At 42.1% G+C, this 22,309-nt stretch overlaps 1 protein-coding gene across 2 annotated transcripts in view; it reads left to right on the top strand.

Moving 5' to 3' along the window:
* Positions 1-17,129, top strand: part of LOC110976726 (scavenger receptor class B member 1-like) — a 36,376-nt gene extending 19,247 nt beyond the window's left edge. For both annotated transcript variants that reach the window (XM_022230259.2, XM_022230260.2), the window contains exons 5-13: positions 4,941-5,153; positions 5,832-5,973; positions 7,557-7,626; positions 8,329-8,504; positions 9,809-9,927; positions 10,393-10,466; positions 11,024-11,075; positions 11,630-11,800; positions 13,418-17,129. In XM_022230259.2, the coding sequence (XP_022085951.2) occupies positions 4,941-5,153; positions 5,832-5,973; positions 7,557-7,626; positions 8,329-8,504; positions 9,809-9,927; positions 10,393-10,466; positions 11,024-11,075; positions 11,630-11,800; positions 13,418-13,513 (1,113 nt within the window). In that variant the 3' untranslated portion in view covers positions 13,514-17,129. The remainder of the gene's footprint in view (positions 1-4,940; positions 5,154-5,831; positions 5,974-7,556; positions 7,627-8,328; positions 8,505-9,808; positions 9,928-10,392; positions 10,467-11,023; positions 11,076-11,629; positions 11,801-13,417) is intronic.
* Positions 17,130-22,309: the final 5,180 nt, after the last annotated feature.

The following is a 22,309-nucleotide window of genomic DNA, read 5'->3' as shown; positions in this document are numbered from 1 at the left end:
ATCACATCCCACATCATAACAATCAACAAGTGTTCTTTCCATACTTTACAATGTCCATGGGTTTGATGCTTCTTAAAAACTTGTGTCATTCAGTGGGTAACAGTGGGCACAAGACGTATTCAACAGTGAAAGTACACATACACTGTTTGTCATGTTTCAACCCTTGTTCAACGTCGAACCAAAGTCATGTTTCCACTTGTTCTGATGCCTATTGTTGTTTTGACATTAATTCAACATAGATATTACATGTATGTCATGTTTCAACCAATATTCTACATTGGAACAATGTGTGGGTGTGGTAGGATTTGTTGTGAACTTTCCTGACAAGAATGCCCGTGAGGTAGGCTTGGACAGTATTTTGGTATTATCAAATAGTGGCAGTATTTTTTCCATTCCAAAAAGTACCGACTGGTGGTCCAAAAATACCGAAATATCGGCAAATACCTCACAGAATTTTGACACCATGGTATTGTTGCTAATATGCTTTGAAAATATAGGAAAGCCACTGTCTTATTTCTCTCCATCTCTTGTGGTTCAAGTCATCCAGTATCATGTCTATTGTCTACATTGACACTTGGACTTGGTAACATGTCATGAAACTTTAAACAACTGCTGATCCACCAGTCAAAGGCCTTTGAAGTTTTATTCTCCCCCCGCCCGTCATTGTGTTTGTGGTACTGGTGAAGGCCTACTTGTTGCTAGTTAGAGTCCAACTGGAAGTCAGAAGTAGTTGCTGGCATTCTCAGTGAATGTCTCTGCTTATCTCTGTTTCTTTTTGGTGACGCACGCTTAATAGCCACTTCAAAGAATATCATGATGTTAGTGAATATTGCAGTATTACGAATATCGTGGTAGTAAAAAAATGCAGTTCAGTCCAAGCCTATTGTGAAGCTGGGGATGGTTGTATGATACTAAATAAGGAGCTTGAAGACCACTTATAGGGTTATGTACTCAAGGAACAGATCCTCCTTTAGAAATTATCGTAGGGATGAAAAATAATTCGGACAACAAGTGGAGAAAAAAATCTTCAAACTGGGATATGCGACTTACATGTACTCGGAAGAAAATTGATTAAAGTGAGGTTTGACTTTAAATGTGAGTCTTCTAGAATTCTGTGCATTACAACTACTTTTAGAAAGCACATATTGAAAGAGCTCAGGAAGTTACATTATATGACAAGGAAATAATTTTCCTGAATTGATTTGGAATAAAAACAAAACAGACCCAATATAGATGAATCTTAAATCAACAGAGGAGTTACCTCATGGCTGTAAAGTGTAGCAGCATTTAAGTTTTCTCACATAAAATTGTTTGCCAACTTGGAGGTTTGTAAGTACTGTATTCAGAAACTTGCATTGCCTCTGCCCTTTAGCAACTGTCACACTGACATACCGGTACCGCTCTCAAAGTTCGATACATTTGACATGTCCCAGTTCAAAAAGTAGTGTGCCCGCTGTAAAGCTTACACAGAAGGGAAAGTCTGAAACTGTAAAACATCTGAAAAGTCTATTGAATCCACCAGACTAGTCTGGAAAAAGTGGGTCTCCAAATGCACTATATTTTGCAGTTTATACTTCCAGTTGGAAACAGCTAGTTTGTAGGGTGCGTAGACTTGTGCCAAGAAATTTTGACTCCATCAAGATTTTATTTTTACATGTACATGCCCATGGGTGTAAATCCCAGGGGGATGGGGTATATATCCCCCACCTTTTTGGGATAAGCAAAAAAATTTAAGCGGATTGTGAAGACTTTTCGGAATTTCCCAACAACTAAAATGTTTGCAATATCACTGAAAAGGGAAAGCAATTTTTAAAAAGCCGTAAATGTACCATTCTAATGTAAGACTCTACGAATGAATTTAATACACATTATAGATTTACCAGTTCATCTTTATCATGAACATCACTCCTATTATGGTGTTCCCCCATCCGCATTTCAAATTTCCATGGCTGGGCAGTCATTCCCTACCTTTCCCAATTCCCCCACCCCCCCATTTCCAGTATAGATTTGCGCCCCTGTACATGCCTATAATCTATCCATTCCGTATGCACATGCACAGCACAGCACAGCACAAGTTTAATGTTGAAGTCACTGCATAAATAGAGTTGGCTGCAGGAATGACAATTAGCAATTTCGTCGTGACCTCGCTTGTTTTTTTAAACTTTGAAAAGTACTGCAGTGACATGTGTATATGTACTTTACCATTCTTGACAACTAAGGACCGGCACTTTTGCCTTTCCGGTGTTGCATCATGTGATTGCTTGTACAGTTCTGGTTTATATTAGCTGTAACTGCACAGGGCAGATAAGCCAAGATTTTCCCATGATGAACTTTTACGCTTAATTTCCGGCTGATTTGAGTGTGTGCCTACCTTACCGTACATACATGTACATGTACAAGTTCACTGTATGGCATGTGCATATTGTGTGAACAAAATAGGTCCACATAATGCAGGTTGTGTGAACCTGGAACGGACTGACCCATCGGGTCCATATCAAGCTACCCCACACTGAAAAAAGGTTTTAGAGGTGTGTTAAGGTCAGAATTATCCCTAGCAACCAGGGAGAGGAACAGGTAAATGAGGAAACCATCAACGAAACTCCAGCTGAAAACAGCTGGTGTTAATTCACACCCCCAGAAACCCTTGTTGTTCGTGTAAGCACCATCACATCTCACCATTTGAGCATTGAATTTAGGATCAAGTCACACAAACCTACATGTACATGTAAATCCCTTCTGATCAAGGCAGTTGGAGATGAAGTACATGTACATGTAGTCAAGCTTTGCTGACTGCATAAGACTGCATGAAAGTTTTACATTCAGATAAATCAATGGTGCAATAGTTTGTATCACACATGGTCTATGTCCAAAGGACTGGCGGAAACAGATTTGATGCATGATCAAATGTACCTAGTGTGACCATGAAACATATTCCCCCAGCCAGATGATGGTATTGGCCCGGTGCTTTAACCAGGCTGGAACATCTTGGCTGTTTTTCCTGCCACCCAATATACCACCATGAATGATCCTAAATATTTCAAAGTCTTGCAGGATCAGCTGAAAGCCTGTATTGATGTACGCAAATATGAAACATTTATGCATGGTGGCACTCCATGTCCCAGATCCAAGATGGTGAAGGATTTCTTGACGAAGAACAAAGTCAATCCCATTGAAGAGTTGTGGGAGTTTGTGAAAGGTACCTGTAAGGTTGCAGACAAACAAGTATTGAATGCCAAGGCATTATACACAGTTGAAAGGAAATACCACTTATAGGGTTACATGCTCAAGGGACAGGTCCGATCCTTTAGAAATTCTTGTAGGGATGAAAAATAATTCGGACAACCAGTGGAGAAAACCATCTTCAAACTGGGATACACGACTTGCATGTTCATGTAATCGGGGGAGAATTGACTAAAGTATCCTCTAGATTTCTGTGCACATACTTTTAGAAAGCACATATTGGAAGAGCTCAGAAAGTTACATTATATGACAAGGAAATAATTTTCCTGAATTGATTTGGAATACATGTAAGAACAAATCAGGCTCGATATAGATGAACCTGAGTAAATGGAGGATTTACCTCCTGGCTGTAGAGTGAAGCAAGATTTGAGTTTTCTTACATAAAATTGTTTGCCAACTTGGAGGTTGTATTCAGAAACTTCCATTGCCTCTGCCCTTCAGCAATTGTCACATGTACCGGTTAATCAAATTTCATGTGGAAGTGCCCTGAACTCTCAATACATTTGGCATATCCCAGTTCAAAAGTACAGCCTCAGTATGCCAGCTGTAAAGCTTACCCAGACTGCCAGAAGATCACTAGAATGAGCACATAGACATGACATACGTACTTTTTTGTGACAGAGGTTACATATATAAGTTGACTGGGTCATGAAAAAGTGGGTCGATATCCCTTTATGCACTATATTTTGCAGTTTATACTTCCAAGATTTTCACGTGACGACTTATACACTGCGAATTTCCAGCAGATAGATGTGTGACAACATTGCATATGATGCATACATATACATACTAGTGTGGACCCATGAACAAAATAGATCCACATAGGTTGAACCTTGAACTGGTGGACCCAGGTCCATAACATGTAAAGTTGACCCCCAGACTGAAAAACAATTTTAGAGGTGCATTGGGGTCAAGGCTATCAGTAGCAAAGACAGGAACAGTCAAGGAAAGTGTCAGTAAACAATGAATCCAGCTGAAAACAGCTGGTGTTTAAGGTCAAGGAACCTTTGTTGTTTGTGTAAGCATGGAGGTAGGAAATGGTGTCAGCAACATTTCTCGCCATTTGTGCAATGAATTTGGGCTCAAGAAGACTAGCAGAAAGAAGATGATTTGATGCACGATACTTTTAGTGCGACCATGAAACATATCCCCCAAGCCAGATGATGGTATGGGGTGCCTTAACCAGGCTGGAACATCTAGTCTGTTTTTCCTGCGACCCAATATGCCACCATGAATGATCCTAACTATGTCACAGTTTTGCAGGATCCGCTGAAAGCCTGTATTGATGTACACAAATATATATGCATGGTGGCGTTTGCATATAAACTTCCCCATTGTGTTCATTGTGTGACTCTGCTAATCATGCTAATTAGCAGAATTTGCAGATTTTCTCCCAGGTCCCAACAACCTGCAACCTCCAATTTGATTAACCTCCCAAACAATTGAAACTGACATTCTGTCTCTGAAAATACTTGGTCAGGGCTGTGGGAAAGTTCCCCTAAAACAATGGATTGGATTAGCAAGTGGGGTACACATTATGACCTCCATCGTTACATACTGCAGAAGGCTCTATTTGGGTTGCATAAGGTTGGAAAATATTATTAGAACAAGGGGAGCAGAATAAGACTAGAGGAGCAAGATAACCCACAAGAAATATACATTTTTCCATTTCCTGACATTTCTTTCAACCTTGTCCACAGTCTACTGTCTACTTTGTGAGAGATGCTGGATTACTTATTAAAGCTGCCCTGTCGCTTTTCCTGGCTTCTCAGAAGGAGGAGCCCTTCATGCGTCTGTCCGTCCGCCAGCTGATTTGGGGCTATGACGAACCACTCTTTAAGTGGTTGCACGAAAACCTGCCAGATTACCCACTCCCACCGGGATTTGAGACCCAGTTTGGATTCCTGCTAGGGGTGAGGAATTAGTCATGGTATTGTCCGTTTTCCTAGGTGCAGTTGGCAGCAGTAACTCAGCTCAGAGGCTGGTGATCTATTTGTATTAGGCTGATGTCAGTATGGGTGCTTCACAATAGTGCACGTCCAAGAGATTGCAACGCACTGGCTAATTATAATGGGCAAACTCTGTCAACCAAATGCGCATTTGGAAAGGGTCGACATATTTTGTGCATTGTGATTAGCCAACACATTGCAAATTCTTGGAAGTGCACTTTTGTGAATCCCCCATATTGTAAATGCAGCTTTTTTTGCTAATGCCCACTGCCCACTGTTCCCAAGTCATGTAACTTCTGAAAAATTGCTGGTTTTTTACCTAGCTCAAAATTGTTTCAGATTCCTGTGTTTTTTAGATGTCTCCCTATCGACTTTTCATAATTGTGACAGCCTGCCGACAAACTAATCACCATCTTTAATAACATGAAACATTAAGGCAGGAAGACATCTAGACAGTTTGATTCCAATTGGCAGAAACTGCTTCACAGTCCATTAAACAAAAAGTTCATTTGTTGGCTGTTCAGCAACTCTCCTCCTTTGCTCGATCGACAGAAACTTTGTGGCATTTTTCACAGTCTCTCTCTGTTTGGGAAGAGTCGACCTGCATATAATTTTGTTTGAACTCTGAACATTTCCTAACAGAGGAACGATACACCTTTAGGCCTATACACAGTGTTCACTGGGGTGGGAAACAAGATGAAGGTCAACCAAATCGATAAATTCAACGGAATGAGCCACCTGACGTACTGGAAATCAGAGTCGGCAAATAGGATCACTGGATCAGGTAAAGTAGAGGGGCTTTTGTTTGTATTGCAGACCTCAACTTTAAACCTTTTTTAACCAGACCGTCGAGCAAGTTAACTTGATTTTTTTGACAGCAGGAGCTCACAGGACTGTTAACTTGCCCACTGGATATTTGTTAGCAAAACTAACTTTAAGTGGCTTTTTAAACTTCATTGTTTCAACTGTTGTGGAGGAATCTTACATTTAATATAGGTTTTCCCGGCCAATTTTGGAAAATATGTAAATGAATTAGGAATACCAGCTTTCGTTTTCGAGCGAAATAGAACAAACATTCAAATCTCTGTTCCTTTGTAACAAATAAAAATTCTATTTCATTAAGGGTGCATTTGGTTGTATAAAATCAGGGTTCAATTTCCCGATAATGCACTAGTTTTAGTATATTGACATTCATTTTTGCAAAATTGAATGCACCTAGTACGTCTGCACTCCTGCATTCAGTTTAATTTGAACTCAATCTATTTGGCAAAATATGAAGGTGATTCTACCTATGTGTTATTTAAGATATGCCTGATCAAGAATTGGAATTTGCTCGTGTACAAAAGTTATATCAGAAAGAGTTCTGTATACAGACGCCACTTGACACCCTATGCATTAGCCCTATGAGACTAGTCTGAAAAATTCTAAGTGTTTTCCAATTAAACGACTCAGGTTTTTCCTTTCTAAATTGAATTTTTCTCGACATGTTTTGCTTTCTGACGTCTAATAGGTCACTGTAGGGAATAATTGCTGGCGTCCATATGTGGTACTCTTCCTGTTATATTCTTGGAAATGTTTAGTCGATTGGTTAAATGTTTTCATTACTGAAATAAACTACTCATGTTGTCTTTGGAAACATACTGACTATTATAGGAATCCAATTTAAACATGGAGGCTGTGGAAACCTTCCTTCTTGTGCTACGTTTTTGCCACAATCACATCATACAGTGAAGTTGAAGCTCACACATATTTACCTTCTTGCAATGGTTGAAAGGGGAGGTACAGAAAAATCATAAAGACCTTAAGTTGTGTACAGTTTATAATCCTTCATGGGTAACATTACATTTGTTGTCAAAGTGGTGTCATGATTTGCGTAACTTTGTATTTTCTTATCAAATGGGGCATTTATTTTTGCGAATTTGAATTACAGCAAATGAAAATGAATGCTCAATTCTGAAGAGCCACAGTAAAAGACATAATTATTTTTGGCGAATAAGAATGTACTTTTGTTATAATTGGCCACAAATGCGTCAAACCGAAACCCCAATCACTATTTGTAACCGCTTAAATGAAATGTGATGCACATAAATTTATTTGAAGGTAGCAAAACGAAGTTGAATGCTTGTTATTGCGAATATGAAATCAGGTTTTAAGTTGTATTCAAACTCTACCCCAAATTGAATTTTCATATTGATGATTTTCATGATATTTCGCTAAGGTGTATTGCTTTCATTTCTTGACCAAATATGACTCAAGTTTAATTCAGACAAGTAGGCAGGATAATTGATTGCGTCCCTGATGAGGTGCCAAACATTTTTACCAAGATCCATTCTCTTGTTGATTTAGTCCAGTTCTGATTTATTTCAGATGGCATGATGTATCACAGGGGCATTGAGGAGGACGAGGTCCTGAATCTTTTCCATCCAGATCTTTGCAGGTGAGTTCAAAGACACTATGTGGTCAGTCACTTTAAGTGTTGTACACAGTACTTGAACTCTGTAACCCTAACCCCCTAGGCTCCTGCACTAGAAAGCATACTGAACCTCACAAAATCCAACAGGTTTATGTACTTGTCTATGTACTTGTACATGCAGGTTAGTGTACCAAACCTGATAAACTCCAACAGAATGAGCCCGTTGGAGTTTGAGTGATATGGTATGGGTGGGTCTATGCAGTATAGGATGACTTGCACTGAACAGTACCAAACCTGACAAAATCAAGCATAGTCCAACAATTGGTACAGCAAGCCAGACACTGCACACAGTGACCCGTGTGTGTCCCAACTCACACAGAATCTAACACCATCTCCCTGGGCCTTTCATCCCAAGTCTCACAAAATTCAACAACGAGTTCCTCAGGTACCAAACCTGCCAAAACCTCACAAAACCTGCTGTTGGAGTATGGTAGGTTTTGGGCAGTTAGGGGTAAAGGTACCAGGGTATCTGTCACACTCCCCATTCAGTCATGTGATTCTAATGGAAGTGGGCTTGACCACAACACTTGTCAAAAACTGTGGACCCAAAGTTTCACTTGTCTCTTCACTTCCTCCCATATCCACTCTCCCACCCCTTCTCAACCTGTTGAAGCCATCCATTCTGGCTTGTTAACTTTCTGTGACCTCTCTCAACCTCATTCCCAGGTCCATGCCCTACACATACGTCAAGGATGATAGCCTCAAAGGTGTCCCGCTGAAGATATTTGGTGTGGCTCCCTGGGCCTATCAAAATAGCACTACCTACCCTCCCAATCAAGGCTTTAACATTACCCCCGATGAAGTGCCACGGGGACTCATGAGAATTGATCCATGCCGATACGGTAAGACTTTATCACATACAAATTGAGTTTCACTTTTATGTCTACGCATGTGTGGTTCTGAAAAGAACTTTGCTCTGTCCGGTGATGGAGAGAGCATACTGTCCAAAACATTGGGTACCCTCCAGTTCTTTTCAGAACCACCCATACACACATGTACATGTGCTGGTACATGGACTCACATGAGATATCCTTGCATGGCGCTGCCGCAAACCTTTCTGTATTTGCTATCACGTTCTGCATAAAAAGGTTCAAAGATCATTATGTTACTACCATTCCACAAGGAAAGGCCATTGGAAGAATCCAGGAACATGCTCAACCATGCACCTAATGAGATGGTTGATTATCCAGAACGTGCAGTTGCAGAAAAATCACTTACTAAGCAGGTTTCTTATTACTTTAGTTTGTTGCTTTACCAGGCGGTTCATTTGCACTCAGTGTAAACAGTTCCTCCTGAGAAACCACTGTGCTTGATATTTTGTAGACCCTGGGAATTTATTGACTTTTCATCCATTTCAATGTGCCCTGCCCCTAATCCTTTCAGATGTTGTCTGAGCTTGCCATCACTGTACACAGTGAATGAATATTTTCAGTTCTAACTTTCCATCAGTTCTCTTCCGAAGTCTGCTGATTAGTGAATCAATCTAAAGAAATCCACGAAAGGAGAATCGGGTCGTGCAGTTGAGCTCCAATTTCACAGCATTTTTTTATCTTCCGAGATTCAGCCGAGTTGGCCTTTTATGGCAGTACACATGTAATAAGCTGGTCTGTTGTCCAGAGTGGAGCACAGAAGCTGAGCACACAGCACAAAAATGTCCAGTTAACCATCTGCGGAAGGGGAAATTGTAACTTGTAAGCTTGCACTGATCATTGTCTGCCTTGAGCAGAGGCATCCCCTTATCGGTCAAAAAGAGACATGTTGGTGGGGAGTGTTCATTTTGTTGGTAGGGATGTGACCGTAACAAATTCATCTCAGTCTTTGTGAATCAAGAAAGTGCAGTTCCCACCAGGAAAACTGCACCCTCCTCTTGGCCCTACGCAAGCTGGGTTATACGAAGTTGCAAAATATTCCAAGAGTAATACATTTATCTGAAAGTATACCCGAATAAACTTGTGTGACCTGAATTTTTTGTGAAATGCAATAAACCCTCCCAAATGAAAAGTAAATTTCAATGTTTCCACAATTTCAGTCCTGTCCTTACTCACAAAACTTCTTCCAGTCCTCTCCCATTCCTCTCTTCCCCACCAGACTTCAGAATCATTCACAGTATTCTCTACCCTGATCATTGAACTTCCAATTGTTTCAGGAACGCCTATTGCCTTATCCAACCCACATTTCTTTGATGGTGATCCCAGTTTAGCAGGCGGGATAGATGGTCTAAGTCAAAACCCAGAGAAACACAGAAACTATTTCTCCATAGAACCGGTGAGAGGGATTTCTGGCATCAGAAAGTAAAACTTTTTTATTTGTTTACTGCTAAAGTTGGATCAGATGCATTTAACTATTTGTTTCTCCACTGTGATGAAGTGTGTACACACATAGCATAGGCTAATTTGAGGAGATATCTCAACCCCATGTCATTGGAAATTGGTATTCAATTGCTCTGATGTTGTTTATCCTTTGACAAGCACTGTATTTGCATGCATCCAATTGCATCTGATTTTTAGTGTGAGGTGAAATAAGATTTCTTTCATTGCCGTTTTGCAAAAACTTCATTTCAGTCAAGTTTTATTCTAAAAGACATAATTTCAACCTTAAATTATTTTTCAATTCAATTTTCTGCAAATGTACAAAGTATTCAGAACGGTGATGTCTACTGAACAGAATCCTGTATGGATGTCCATAATGTAGCAAGGAAAAACAGATTCTTGATATTTTCTTTTTGCGCAGATTTTGGGCATGCCCTTTAAACTTCGCATGAGATTGCAGATCAACCAGTACATGCAGCAAGTCCAAGGCATATCGTAAGTCATGCCCCATTAATTACCATTCCCCCTTACTGATTCTTTTCAGCTCATTTTGTGACAGTTTACCCAGCAAAATGGGTCGTGTCAACAAAGCCACCTCTGAGTTCCAGACTTGCTAGAAAATTCTTGCATAATATAAAATACTCATCATTTGTCACCCACACACACTGTAATGTCAAATTTCATCAGGACGCCAAAGTCAGTGACACATCAGATTGAGACGCTCAGTACATGTACATGTACGCTGTCTCCAATGCAAACTATTAAAAAGTGGATTTGAATAAATAGCCATCACAGAATCGATGAGATCCAATCACAATTTTCAGAAGTTGTTCAGTGTTATTATTAATTTGTAACAGAATTTTAGTGCGACTTTCTGTAAAATTGCACAGACAGTACATAATGACAAAAGCACATTGGAAAATGCCGTGCTCACCTTTAATTTGTCAACAGGTAACAAATTTGAGGTAATGATGTCAAATTTTTTATGGCCTGTAACTGTTTGGTGACCAAAGCAAACTGAAGAGTTGATTCCGAATTTATTTCTTTTACAGGCAAACAGGAAAGGTGAAGACGATGTACATGCCAGGATTTTGGTTTGAAGAGGTAAGAATCAAGGAACGCAAAACCCTTGTGTAAAACAGTGTCCATTCTTTTATGGCAACTGATGGATTGCTGAATTTACTTTCCGAGGCCTGATACACAATTCCATCGAATGGATACACAGAGCAGTGGTATCTGACTTGTGATTGCTTTTGCAGTTGCCAAATCCAAAATACTGGTTGTATCCTTGAAGTAAACTTACTGTTGCTCTTGACACAGAGCTATCCAGAAAAAAATGGCTCATCCAAAGTCATTAGCTGTAGTACGTGTAGTGGCACATGTTGCCTTATGGCCAAACTAGCCAAATGAACGTAGCAAGGTTGTTGGCCAGGTGGTGAGACATTTACCTTGCATGGAGGAAAGGACAGAATGGATGCCCAACTGAGTAAGCAAGGGATTTTTCTCCTGAGTCTCCCAGACAATAATGTTCAAGTTACATGTGCATTGCTGGACAGCAAGTTCAGAAGTTGCTCCAGACATTGTCAACATAGCAAAATGCCAGCAAAACACTGATGCTGAATATGCTTTCTCCTTCTTTCCCCTTTGTATCTATTTAGGATGTGACAGCTAATGATGAGGTCATAGGTTACTATGACACAGGCATCAAGCTTACTGGGATCATTGCCTTGTTGATGCAGTACTTGAGTATTGCCATTGGTGCTAGTATAATAGTCGCATTTCTTCTGGTGGGATTTTGTAAGCTGATTACAAAAGAAAAGAAAAGCATTGTGAGTATTTTTAGGAGGTCGCATTTTTTGTCGCGTACCCAATTGAACTGCCGGAAAAGAATTAGCCAGGGTAGAGAAACAAACATTGGTAACTTGTTTCTGTGATCAGAAGGGAACATGCTTGTACTTCATTAGTAGATCTGTGCTTAGCTACAGGTGCTGATATGTTTACCAACCTGCAACATCTCACTGCCAGGAAACCTGATTAGTTTGAGTCGTGCCTTGGTAGAGTGCCGCATAGGTTGATACTACAGTTGAACAGTCTCTGATTATTTCCCCAAGTCGGAGTTTATCTTTAATGTCAAAACAGGGAGGTAATTATGGTCAGGCGTTAGCCCAGGTTGGACGTTGTCTACATTGCATTGCGACTAACGTCCAGGGTATAAAAGTCCTACAGTTTTTTTTGTCAACGGTGTTTGTCACATTTTTACCTGGCAAAGACAGCTCAAATGTCATTCACAAGTGCCTTGTATCCCACGTTCCATAAATGCTGCGTTACTAAATTACTAAATACGCCCACAGACAATGTCTTTTGCTGGAAATTTTGCAAAACTCCACACTTTCCGTCACAGTTCATGAACAACCTACGTTTGTCAAGTAGCACACATTTTCGCATGTGCGAAATGGCCTCCACGCTTGGCCCACATTCTTTGAGCTATGTTGTCTTAGAGCTTGGTCTAGGTCTTCGCTCCATTGGAAATGTGTGGAGAGTAGCGAGACGCACAGACAACAGCTTTGGAAGCCCATTTCGGACCTGGCCTTATCTGCGACTTCTTCATGCCTACAGCTCTTCCGTGCATGCATAAGGGGCGGTCGGTTACATATACTATGCATTTTGCGCATGTGCAAGTACGCGTACCAGATGAATGTAGATTGCAATGGAAAGTGTGGATTTTCCGCAAACTTAATTTCAACACAGCACCTATGAAATTCAGGATACAAGGCACTTGTGAATGACATTTGAGCCGTCTTTGCCAGGTAAAAATGTGAGATAAAGGTTTAAAAAATTGCGTTGTCAGAGGACGTTTATACCCTGGACGTCAGTCATAGTGTAAATGAAGACAACGTCCAACCTGGCTCGACAGGCGTATGATCAGTCTTAGACCATGTACGTGTACCTCATTTGTCCAAACTGGAGTTATGCATTGGTCTCCATTGTTACCAGCTAATTTTCCCTGGTTCCAGATATCCTCACGAGGCAAGTACAAGTGGTTAGGTATCAGGAGCTCCCTCCAATTTGAAAACAGAATTTGCAATAATTTTGCCTCGTTTTAGAGTGCCAAATGCATATTACTCTCTGGGGAGGGAGGAGATGAGCTTACTCCTGTCTTGGACCCCCAAATACAAGAACACTCTTCTGGACAACTGAACCCCTCTCTGAAGCCAAATCTACGTCTATTTCTGAACCTTAATGCCAATGTTGTGTTACACTTTCCATCGCGCACAGGAGTTGCTGGCAGCACATTCTGCATTGCTTTGGCCACTGCCAAGTCTTGTTTCTCATCAGAAATCCACGGCAAAGACCTTGTATTCTTTGACTTCTCATAATTCTTACATTGTGAGTTAGTTTTACTGAATCACATTTTTCCTGTTTCTATCTCCCTTCCATCTCCACAGATATCAGAACCCATTGAGACCAACTATGATTCCACGCATGTTTATGACAACATTAATCCGGTACTGACCACCCAAAGAAATGTTCAGACCCCATAGCCTGAGGGAGCACATTCTCTGAAAGATGGACTGGCTAAGAGAAGAATGGACCACACGCTCCTTTGGCTTTTGTTTAATATGTTTCCCTTGCCTTCTAATATGGAAGGACCATTGTTTTATATTGATAACAGGACTTGAGAAGTCATGATGTTTAGTCAGTATAAATGCTTTATAATATACAGCGATGTGCATAATGATTTGAACATGGCATATTTTATTGGTACTTCAGTTCCTTGTAATGAAATGGCAATCAATACAGCATGAAATGTGTTCATTTTCAACTTTAATGCTTGAAAACTTGTGCAGCATGATTTGAACCCTTGATATTCATGAAGAAATTGATATTAAATCCCTTACAATGCCTGATTTACATTTTCACCTGTATTAAATTAAAGAAAGTAATGGCGAGCATAGCTACAGTTTGTAAAAGGTATTCATTTTTGTACTTTTCGCCCTTCCGTCTGTGTACTAACTCTCACCGTTTGGTTCTAAGCTATTCCAACTTTGATTCATCTGTCCACAGGACTTGATACCGATCCTTCTTTGTCAAATGCTTGCATTTCTTTGCAAAGTTCAGGTATTTCACTCTACTGTTCTCCCTCAACAATGGTTTCTTAGCTGCTATTCTGTTTACTAGTCCTTTTTTCTATCAGCCTCCGATGCACAGTTGATAAAACTGCAAAACCATTAGCCAGCATGCTGTTGATGATGTCATCTTGAAATTCTCTGGAGCTTTTCTCTTATCTCCAAAACATAATTATAAGTGATTCACATCAGAATCACTGAAACTTCTCTCCAGAAGTTTCTTCTTGCCTCCTCCACCCGGCGTTTTTTGGTGTGAATCGGTGATCTTAAACCTGTCCAGAGGGTTTTACAGAGCTTGGGCTGAATTTATGTCTCTGGTTATTGATCGGTAGCTCCATCCGACATCAAAGAGGGCCTTATTCTTGCCCTATGCTTAGTTGTAAGTTCCTTCTTTGCCCTTGCCATGTTTAAGCCGTGTCGATCTGTGCTCTTGGCTAGTTTTGGTGGCTTTATGTACTCTTTTCCCTGAATAGGGGATTTTCGTAATGTATTTAAAATGTTATGCCTACTTTCTTGACAAAAGGTTGCCGCCGACGACCACCAAAGCTTACCAAAGTTTTCTAGTCTCCTGATGACGGACAGCATACTCTCTGAACGTTGAGTACTCTCCATTCTTGTGAGAACCACACTTACAAAAGAGATACTTTGTATGGTGCTACCGCAGACCTATTACCTTGCACCTTCATCATGCAAAACTTCAAATCCCAACTAATTGTATACAAACGGCATTGCAATCGATTTGGATAAAAGAAAGTTTAATGAGCAAGGGATGAACATATAGATGGTTACTAGGGTTGTCTGGATAAAACATCCATAAATTTGAAAACATTGGTTAATGGGTTATTTCACTACAAGCAACTTAATTCAATCTAAATGTGCCAAGTGTCCAAATGATTTTGCACACATGTACGAAACATTTGATGGGTACATGTGTATTGGTTGCCATTTCATCACAAACAAATTAAGTACCTTATACATATGTGCCAAGTGTTCAAATAATTTTGTCACATTAGTGACACATTTGTGAATGTGTGACCTGCTTTTTAAATTGAGTTTGGTTCATTATTTGATAAAGAAAGAGATGAGGGAGTTTGCATTTGGCATAAAAGACCTCTGTTGGTATTCTGTTGCACTATTTCAATCTTTCGCTTGGCCATTTTCACCAAGTTACGTTTCTCATAGCAGGAAAAAGCTTTGAAAATGTCTTTAAAAAGTCTTCCACAAGTTCAGAGGCAAGCCAATTTCATATATCTGGTTTTCTGTGGGGAGCACATGTTGAAAAATTTAAAAATGTGATATATACATCATCCAATATGACAAAACAACAAATCGAAATCCAGATGAATCTTTTGCACCATCCATTTTAAATCAGTGGTACATATGCAGGTACATTTATGTCGAATTCAAAACGTTAGACACTAGTTGGATTTTGCAGAGTGGATCACTGTATGTTTACATCAGGGATACATTTAAGTGTGTTTACATCTGGGATACATCTTGGAGGTTGCATCTTCAGGGATACACGCAGATCTAGGTTTCGGGGAAGGCCCTGGGACAAAATCGGCTTTCTGGATGTTAGGTTTACATTTGGATCTTGTGTCTGTAGGTTGAGGTTCTTACTGATTGCATCTGTGTGACTACATCCTGACAGATGCAGTCATTGCCAACTGAAGTACATTTGGCAGTAGGCCTTACTGAATTCACGAATTCATAGATTGCACATCATGAGTACGCAGAGAGTTGTAGTCTTGGTTCAAGACTCAATTTAGAGTATTTCCCTCGCAAGTGACCAGACACCTGATCAGTACAACTAAGCCATGTTGATGATGGATCAGAGGGTACCATCAAGGAACTGAATCACACACAGTGTAGGTAAATGGGACATGCTTACCCCAAACATTGTGAGCATGCCTCTACCTTGTGAATTAGCCTAGTGCATGCCATTATGCAGTACTGTACCAGTATATCCAGGTGCTCTAACTGTATTGAAGCATCATTGGTATTTTACACAAGTGGACGTGAATGGAGATGCCACTTGCCCTCATGTTTTCTGTCCTCTCTGACAGTTTTAGGGAATGTTGCCCACGCTAAGCTATTCTGTCCTTGATCTCAAGAGTCAGTTGCAAATAATACTTTTTCACTGTCAAAGTATTAGCACATTGGCTAAAATACTGGAGCAATCAACTGTAATGAGTTGTTGTAAAAACAGGTCATGACTACACTTGAGAATAGCCCATAAAGCTCATTGACAAAAATATCCCAAAGAGGGGCATATCCAATCTGGATGGACTCTGATTACCGGTAATTGTATTTCTAGGGTATACTATGTGGAGGTATTAAATTAATGGATCCAGGGATGGGCCAGTGGGGACCTGCCAGGGGAGGGGCTTTTGTGGGGTTATTCAAATTCTCTTCCTTAATTCCTACAGCATTTAAAAACAAACCTTAAAATTTAACGTCATGCCTCAGAAAGGCTGAAATAGACTACTGGGAGAACCTTTTACTATTGATGTCATTTGCGCTTACTGCCACCATGCATTCTTACTGTAGGGACCAGCTGTACATTTCATGAACATAACTCAAATCCAGCCTTGGGCCAAGACTACTAGAGAACTTAAAAATAGAATAGCAGAAGGAAATCAAGGTTTTCAGAAGGGTTAATGTTTGTTGTCAAATTTCTATGAAATTGTTCATGGAGTCATTTAAAACCTTATTTAAAGGTAATTATTAGATGTGCCATTTCTTAAGAAGAATCCTTTCTTCATAAAGAAATTTTCCTGTAAAGTTTTTTGTTGAAAAGTGACACAAAAGGAATATAAACATGTCCATAATATTTAGGTTTCTTTTTTTTTTACTTTAAACAGTTTGGTTTGTATCCTTGAATTTATTTGTAATATGCTGCAGTCAATGATTTTGTCATTGTGTATTTCATTGATTTATTTGTACTTTGTAACTCAATGCCTGAAATAATTTGTTTGAAGAGAGAAATTGAACCGAGAAATTAAAATGTTAGATGCACAGTGTTTGGAAATATGCTATGGTAGCATGTTGTTTTTGTTATTTTTCCTTTTTCTTTAGGTTCCATCATTAGGAAATGTGATTTCAAAATACATGTAATCCCCATCTAACCAAAAAGGTGCTTGGATACACTGTTCACACAACTCGACAGTAATGAAAGCTTTGAGGTTGTCCAATGTCTCACGTACACAGCATGCGTTGCCACTTGATATTGTGGCGCCGCGCCCCTTCCGACGAAGGCGAGGGCGCCCTCCTCCTCGAGGCGCGGCGCGTCGGAGCCGGAGATACACGCAACTCACTTCACGAGATCCGCCCTTGCATCGACCGCAAGCTCCTATTTGGAACTACACACACCACCAATTAGCCCCTCAACCTACCGAGCCCCTCAACAACACGCGCACCACTTGAACTTAGTCGCTAGGCACAGTCACACTAGGCCAGTTGAATTACTCCTTGCACAGGACTCTCGACCCTTACCTTGGGATCAGCCCTTGATCAAGCAAAACGACTATAGTCTAGTCGAGTCCAGCCCAAAGATTTGGGTGCGTTCGATTAGCTTCCCCGAACCATTCTACCTCTATGCCCGAACACACCAGTGTTACACTCAAGGGAAGTCTCAACATGAGGCTTATCGAACGCTGCAGTGTGTTTTCCAAGGCATTCTGGGAAAAAGGTCAAGTCCCCGCCTCGTTCCATCATGTACGTCCATGCTCGAACAGTCCTTTCATGACGTCATATTACACTCGGGCAGCCTCCAGAGACCCGCTCGCCAGCGCTGGGGTAGTGGTGGCTGACACCAGGGCAGTCACGAAGATCACGTGATGGCTAAACGAACGCTCTCGTGTAAGTTTGACTTACACGTGTAAGCTAATCGAACGCACCCATAGCATCAGCCTGCGCGCGCATTTTATAGCCTTCGCGCTGCTGTCACAGCTGTGACCACGCCCGCGCACGCGCTCACGTGACCAAGCAGTGACCTCCATTACAGATTGTTGGTCAGTCTGGTGGACGGGGGAACGCCGTTCAACGCTTTCGATGAACTCGAATATTTTTTCAAGGGTCAGCTATAGTGAAAAGACACGGTTTGTCACTTTTGACGAATTGGACTCCTTTTTCAAGAACGTTTTACTCTGGAAAATATGGGCGGGAAAGGAACAGTGACAGTGAGCCAGGCCAGACTATTGAGCTACCTACATGTACCATGCACGTACATCGTACGTGCTGTGTACGTCCCTCATACTGTAGAGAACTGCCCTATGCATGCTGTAGGCGGCAGCGAAGCAGACTTAATTATGTTCCAGTCGGAACATTGTCGTGTTTTCGCCTTTTACTGCAGCAGGAGAGGGGCTTAGTTTCGGTACATTCGACGATATTTTTGTCAGTTCACCTATATTGCCAGGACCCACGGGGAACCACGCCGTGCTGAAGACGGCAGCACAGCAGATATTCCGTTCCATTCGGAACGTAGTCAAGCTGTGGGTGTCGCTGCGGTGGGGGCACGGCTTCATCCCAAGTCTTCCGTACTTTCCCACACTACCACAAGTGCCAACGTCCAGAGGGAATCGCCCAGAGCTGACAACGGAAGCATGTCAGACACACTGTTCCATTTGGAACAGTAGTCAAGCTGTGCGTGCCGTCGCAACGGGGGCGGGGCTTTATCATTTGACTCCCCACATTTTTCACTCTACAACTACAAGTGCCAGGACTCACAAGGAACAACCCCTTCCTGCCTCTGTAGCAGGGGCAGGAAGCCATGCTAACAACACGTGCCATATGGTGGACAAAAGAGACCTCTCCCAGCAGCACTCAAGTCCTCCAACTCATAGTGTGTCGAAGCCTAGCCTCCATTCGGAGCTAGTTCACCCTATAAGGTAGGCGGCACCCATGGAGTTGCGCCACATGTATAATTAAGTGAATGGCGAGGAGCCTGTTGATCGGCTCCGCACAGAAAATGATGGAGTGGAGCCAACAAGGCCGCTCCGCACTGATTTGAGTGGCGCCGATTCGGTGGAGGGGCTCTGCGTAGGAGTTTAATGGGGTGGAGCCAACAGGGCTGCTCCGCACTGATATCATAGTGAATGGTGCGGAGCCCGTGGAGGGGCTCCGCACGGGAGTCAAGGGAGCACAGCGGCTCATTACCAAGTCAATGGCGCAGAGCCAACAGAGGTGCTCTGCACGGGAGTCAGTGGGGCACAGTGGCTCCTCACACAAACCAAAGATGCGGAGCCAACGGTGCTCCGCACGGGAGTCAATGGAGCCACTCGGCTCCTCACACAAGTTATAGTGCGGAGCCGGTAGGTGTGCTCCGGACACGCCGGGAGTCAATAAAGCAAAGCTGGTGTCTTCACAAAGAACCAGAAGATCAACGTGTGTTCCCTTGGCCTGTGTTTTGGCTGAAGTTACACCAAAGATGGAGACCGAACCACGTAAGGACAGGCATGGGGACGGCATCAACACCACCCAACGGCTGTGGGCAGTTGTTGCGCTGTGGCCGTGCTGGCTTGGTTGACAAAAACGGAGTCGAGGTTTTACCGAGCTGGATTGGCCATCCACCCAATTCGTTACTTACCCCATAACACGACAATCTAAAGTGGGAGTCGCCCGGAGCTACTCCAGCCGATGGGCGCACCGGATGATATCGAAACCCCTTCTGCAGAAGCGTCTACCTATGAGGGCTGCTTCCACCTGGAGCGCCCCCACTCTCTCTTTTTCTGGAGAACGCCCACCACCGTTTCTGGGAGGAACTCATTCGGCGAACAGAAGTCCACTGGAAGCCACCATCAAGCGGTGGGGTACTTCGGTATTTCTACATTTGCGTCCTTGTTTTCTTAATTAATGTTTGGTTAAGCATTTTTCATCTGTTTTCCTTTTTGTGTAAAAGTCGTCGGTGCCAGCGGTTTTGGACCTCTGCGGGCACCCGGTCGCTGGTGCTCGCCACCTTGTTCGGGGACGAACAAGAGTCCTCGGAGGTGACGGTGTAGCGTCGTTGCCAGTTGACCAGTGGGGGCGCTGGCACGGTTCCACGTTATAGAAGTCATGTGGTGGGCCCTTACTGAGACTCGCTGTTTGGGGGTGTGTTTTGGAACTCCAAACAATGCCAGACAAGAGAGATAGAGTGATAGTAAACGGCCGAGAGCCACAAAAATCCAAGTAGAACATCTTTTTTAGCGTATGTGGAAAGACCCACAGAAGCGTTCAACGTTGCAATATTTTAGCCTCAAAAGGCTACTTGGTTTTTGACACGGTTCGAATGAGACAGGCTGTATTTTCAGGCCTGTGTATTTCTAGTGGTCGAGACATCCGGATCACAATCATAGTTGGAAGTTAACTGGGAACTTGAGTGTCACAAGACGGGTTTAATTTTTTTTTCTTACTTGAGAATTTGTCTAGCAATGGTAATTGTTAACGTTATGTAACTTAGGAGGTTGCGGCCTGTTAAACTAGGATTCTTTCTGTTATGCACTCGCACCGGGCTCGTATCCTTTGTTCATTATAGGCCTACATGTAGTTCTTGCCTCAGTGTATATCTAAAATATTAGAAATGTATTAGTCGGGTAACTGGCATTCCAGGGGATGGGAGGGTATATAACCCGAGCCCACATTGTCTGAATTGAGTTTTGCGGTGTTCGAGCGCTAGCCGGAGTACCCGAGTGTGTCTCGCCGGGTTGGGTTTTCGTCGAGCGGATGGGTGTGGACCTTCAGCGCTGAGGCTGTCGAGTCAGGAGCCACCGAGGGCTGCGCGTCGGGCGGACGTCCCTGTTCCCTGAGCTGTGTGAGGGTTGTTTTTCCGCTTGTGGGCGATTAAAGCCCTTTAATTTAGTTTAGCATGCACTGCAAACTCCCGGGAACGCCAGGCCCGAGGATATTAGGCCCGGGTTATATATATTTATGCCATGTGTAATCATTGATCTTTCAAAGTTAAGGAGAGAAAGCTCGCTATCATAATAGTTTAGTACGATAAATCAAGCCTGGATTCTGGAGGGAAAATTTTAAGGCCGAGAGTTTATTAGAGGGAAACACTACAGGGTATCCTGTAATTCTACCCTATGTGTGCTATGGCAGGGCGACTACTGTCCCAGTTCCTTACGATTCTTATTTTGACCTGACTTTGATGAATGCTAGCCTCAACCGTCACAATAGTCTCCGATGGTCGGTGTGTAGGGACCTACCCAAGAAACATAACAAGCCCAGGCACTTCCGTCTCGCAAAGGCTGGTGGTCCGTTGGATTCACCTCCTGCCATTGCTCTATGATCACCATGATTTACATTGTATATAAAAGAGCTATGGAATATTTATATTGTATTAATTTCTGTGTGGTGTAATATCTGGAGCTATTTTTCCACTTACGGGATAATCTCGTAATGTTTTCTCACTGGGCCCGTTAAACTGACCGATAAGGGGGTGTAAATACTTTAGTTCATTTCTTTCTTGAAATTAATAATTCATTTTTATGTGTTGCAGATCTTGCGTTTTGTCTTCTGTTCGTCTGAGTTATTCCTTAATTTTTAGTCTGAGTGGAGCGGCACTAGGGTTCTGCTTTGCGACATTGAGACAGTTATGACGTATTATCCTCCTCAAGAAAAGCGAGAAAGTTGTTTTGGAAAGAGTCCCCTCACCGTACCAATAGAAGTAACCTCTGGTGTACCACAGGGCACTGCCCTCGGGCCATTGCTCTTCATACTGTACCTTAACGACCTTACGTCAGGAATTGCATCACAAGTTAGGCTGTTGGCAGATGATTGTATCCTGTATTGGGAAATAAAGACAAGGAATGATGTTCAAGATCTAAAAAAAAACCCACATAATCATGCTCAGCAAATGGGAGTCGTGTTGGCAGATGAAATTTAACAAGTGCAAAATGCTATATGCTATAGGCGTATGCATATTACCCACAAGACAAAAACCTATTAAAATGGAAAACCACTCGAGAAGACCAATAGCCTCGGAGAAGAAATAGATCATATACTGAGTTGGGCTGATCAGTATAAGCAGTGCCCCTTCAAAGGCAAACAAGATGCTTGAGTTACTCCGTAGAAATCTTCACAGCTGCTCTTCACAGGTGAAAGAGATTGCCTACTAAACCCTCAGTTAGACCCAAGCTGGAATATCGTGATTGTGCTAGTGTCTGGGATCCGTATCATCAAGATCACAAAAACAGACAGTTCAGCGGAGGGCGGCAAGACTTGTACGCA

This window comes from Acanthaster planci, linkage group LG01 (genome assembly GCF_054643075.1).
Source record: "Acanthaster planci isolate LZ-2023a linkage group LG01, COTS_SCS, whole genome shotgun sequence".
Lineage (NCBI taxonomy): Eukaryota > Metazoa > Echinodermata > Asteroidea > Valvatida > Acanthasteridae > Acanthaster > Acanthaster planci.
The sequence above is the reverse complement of the archived record's forward strand: the minus strand, read 5'-3'. Positions and strand labels throughout refer to the sequence as shown.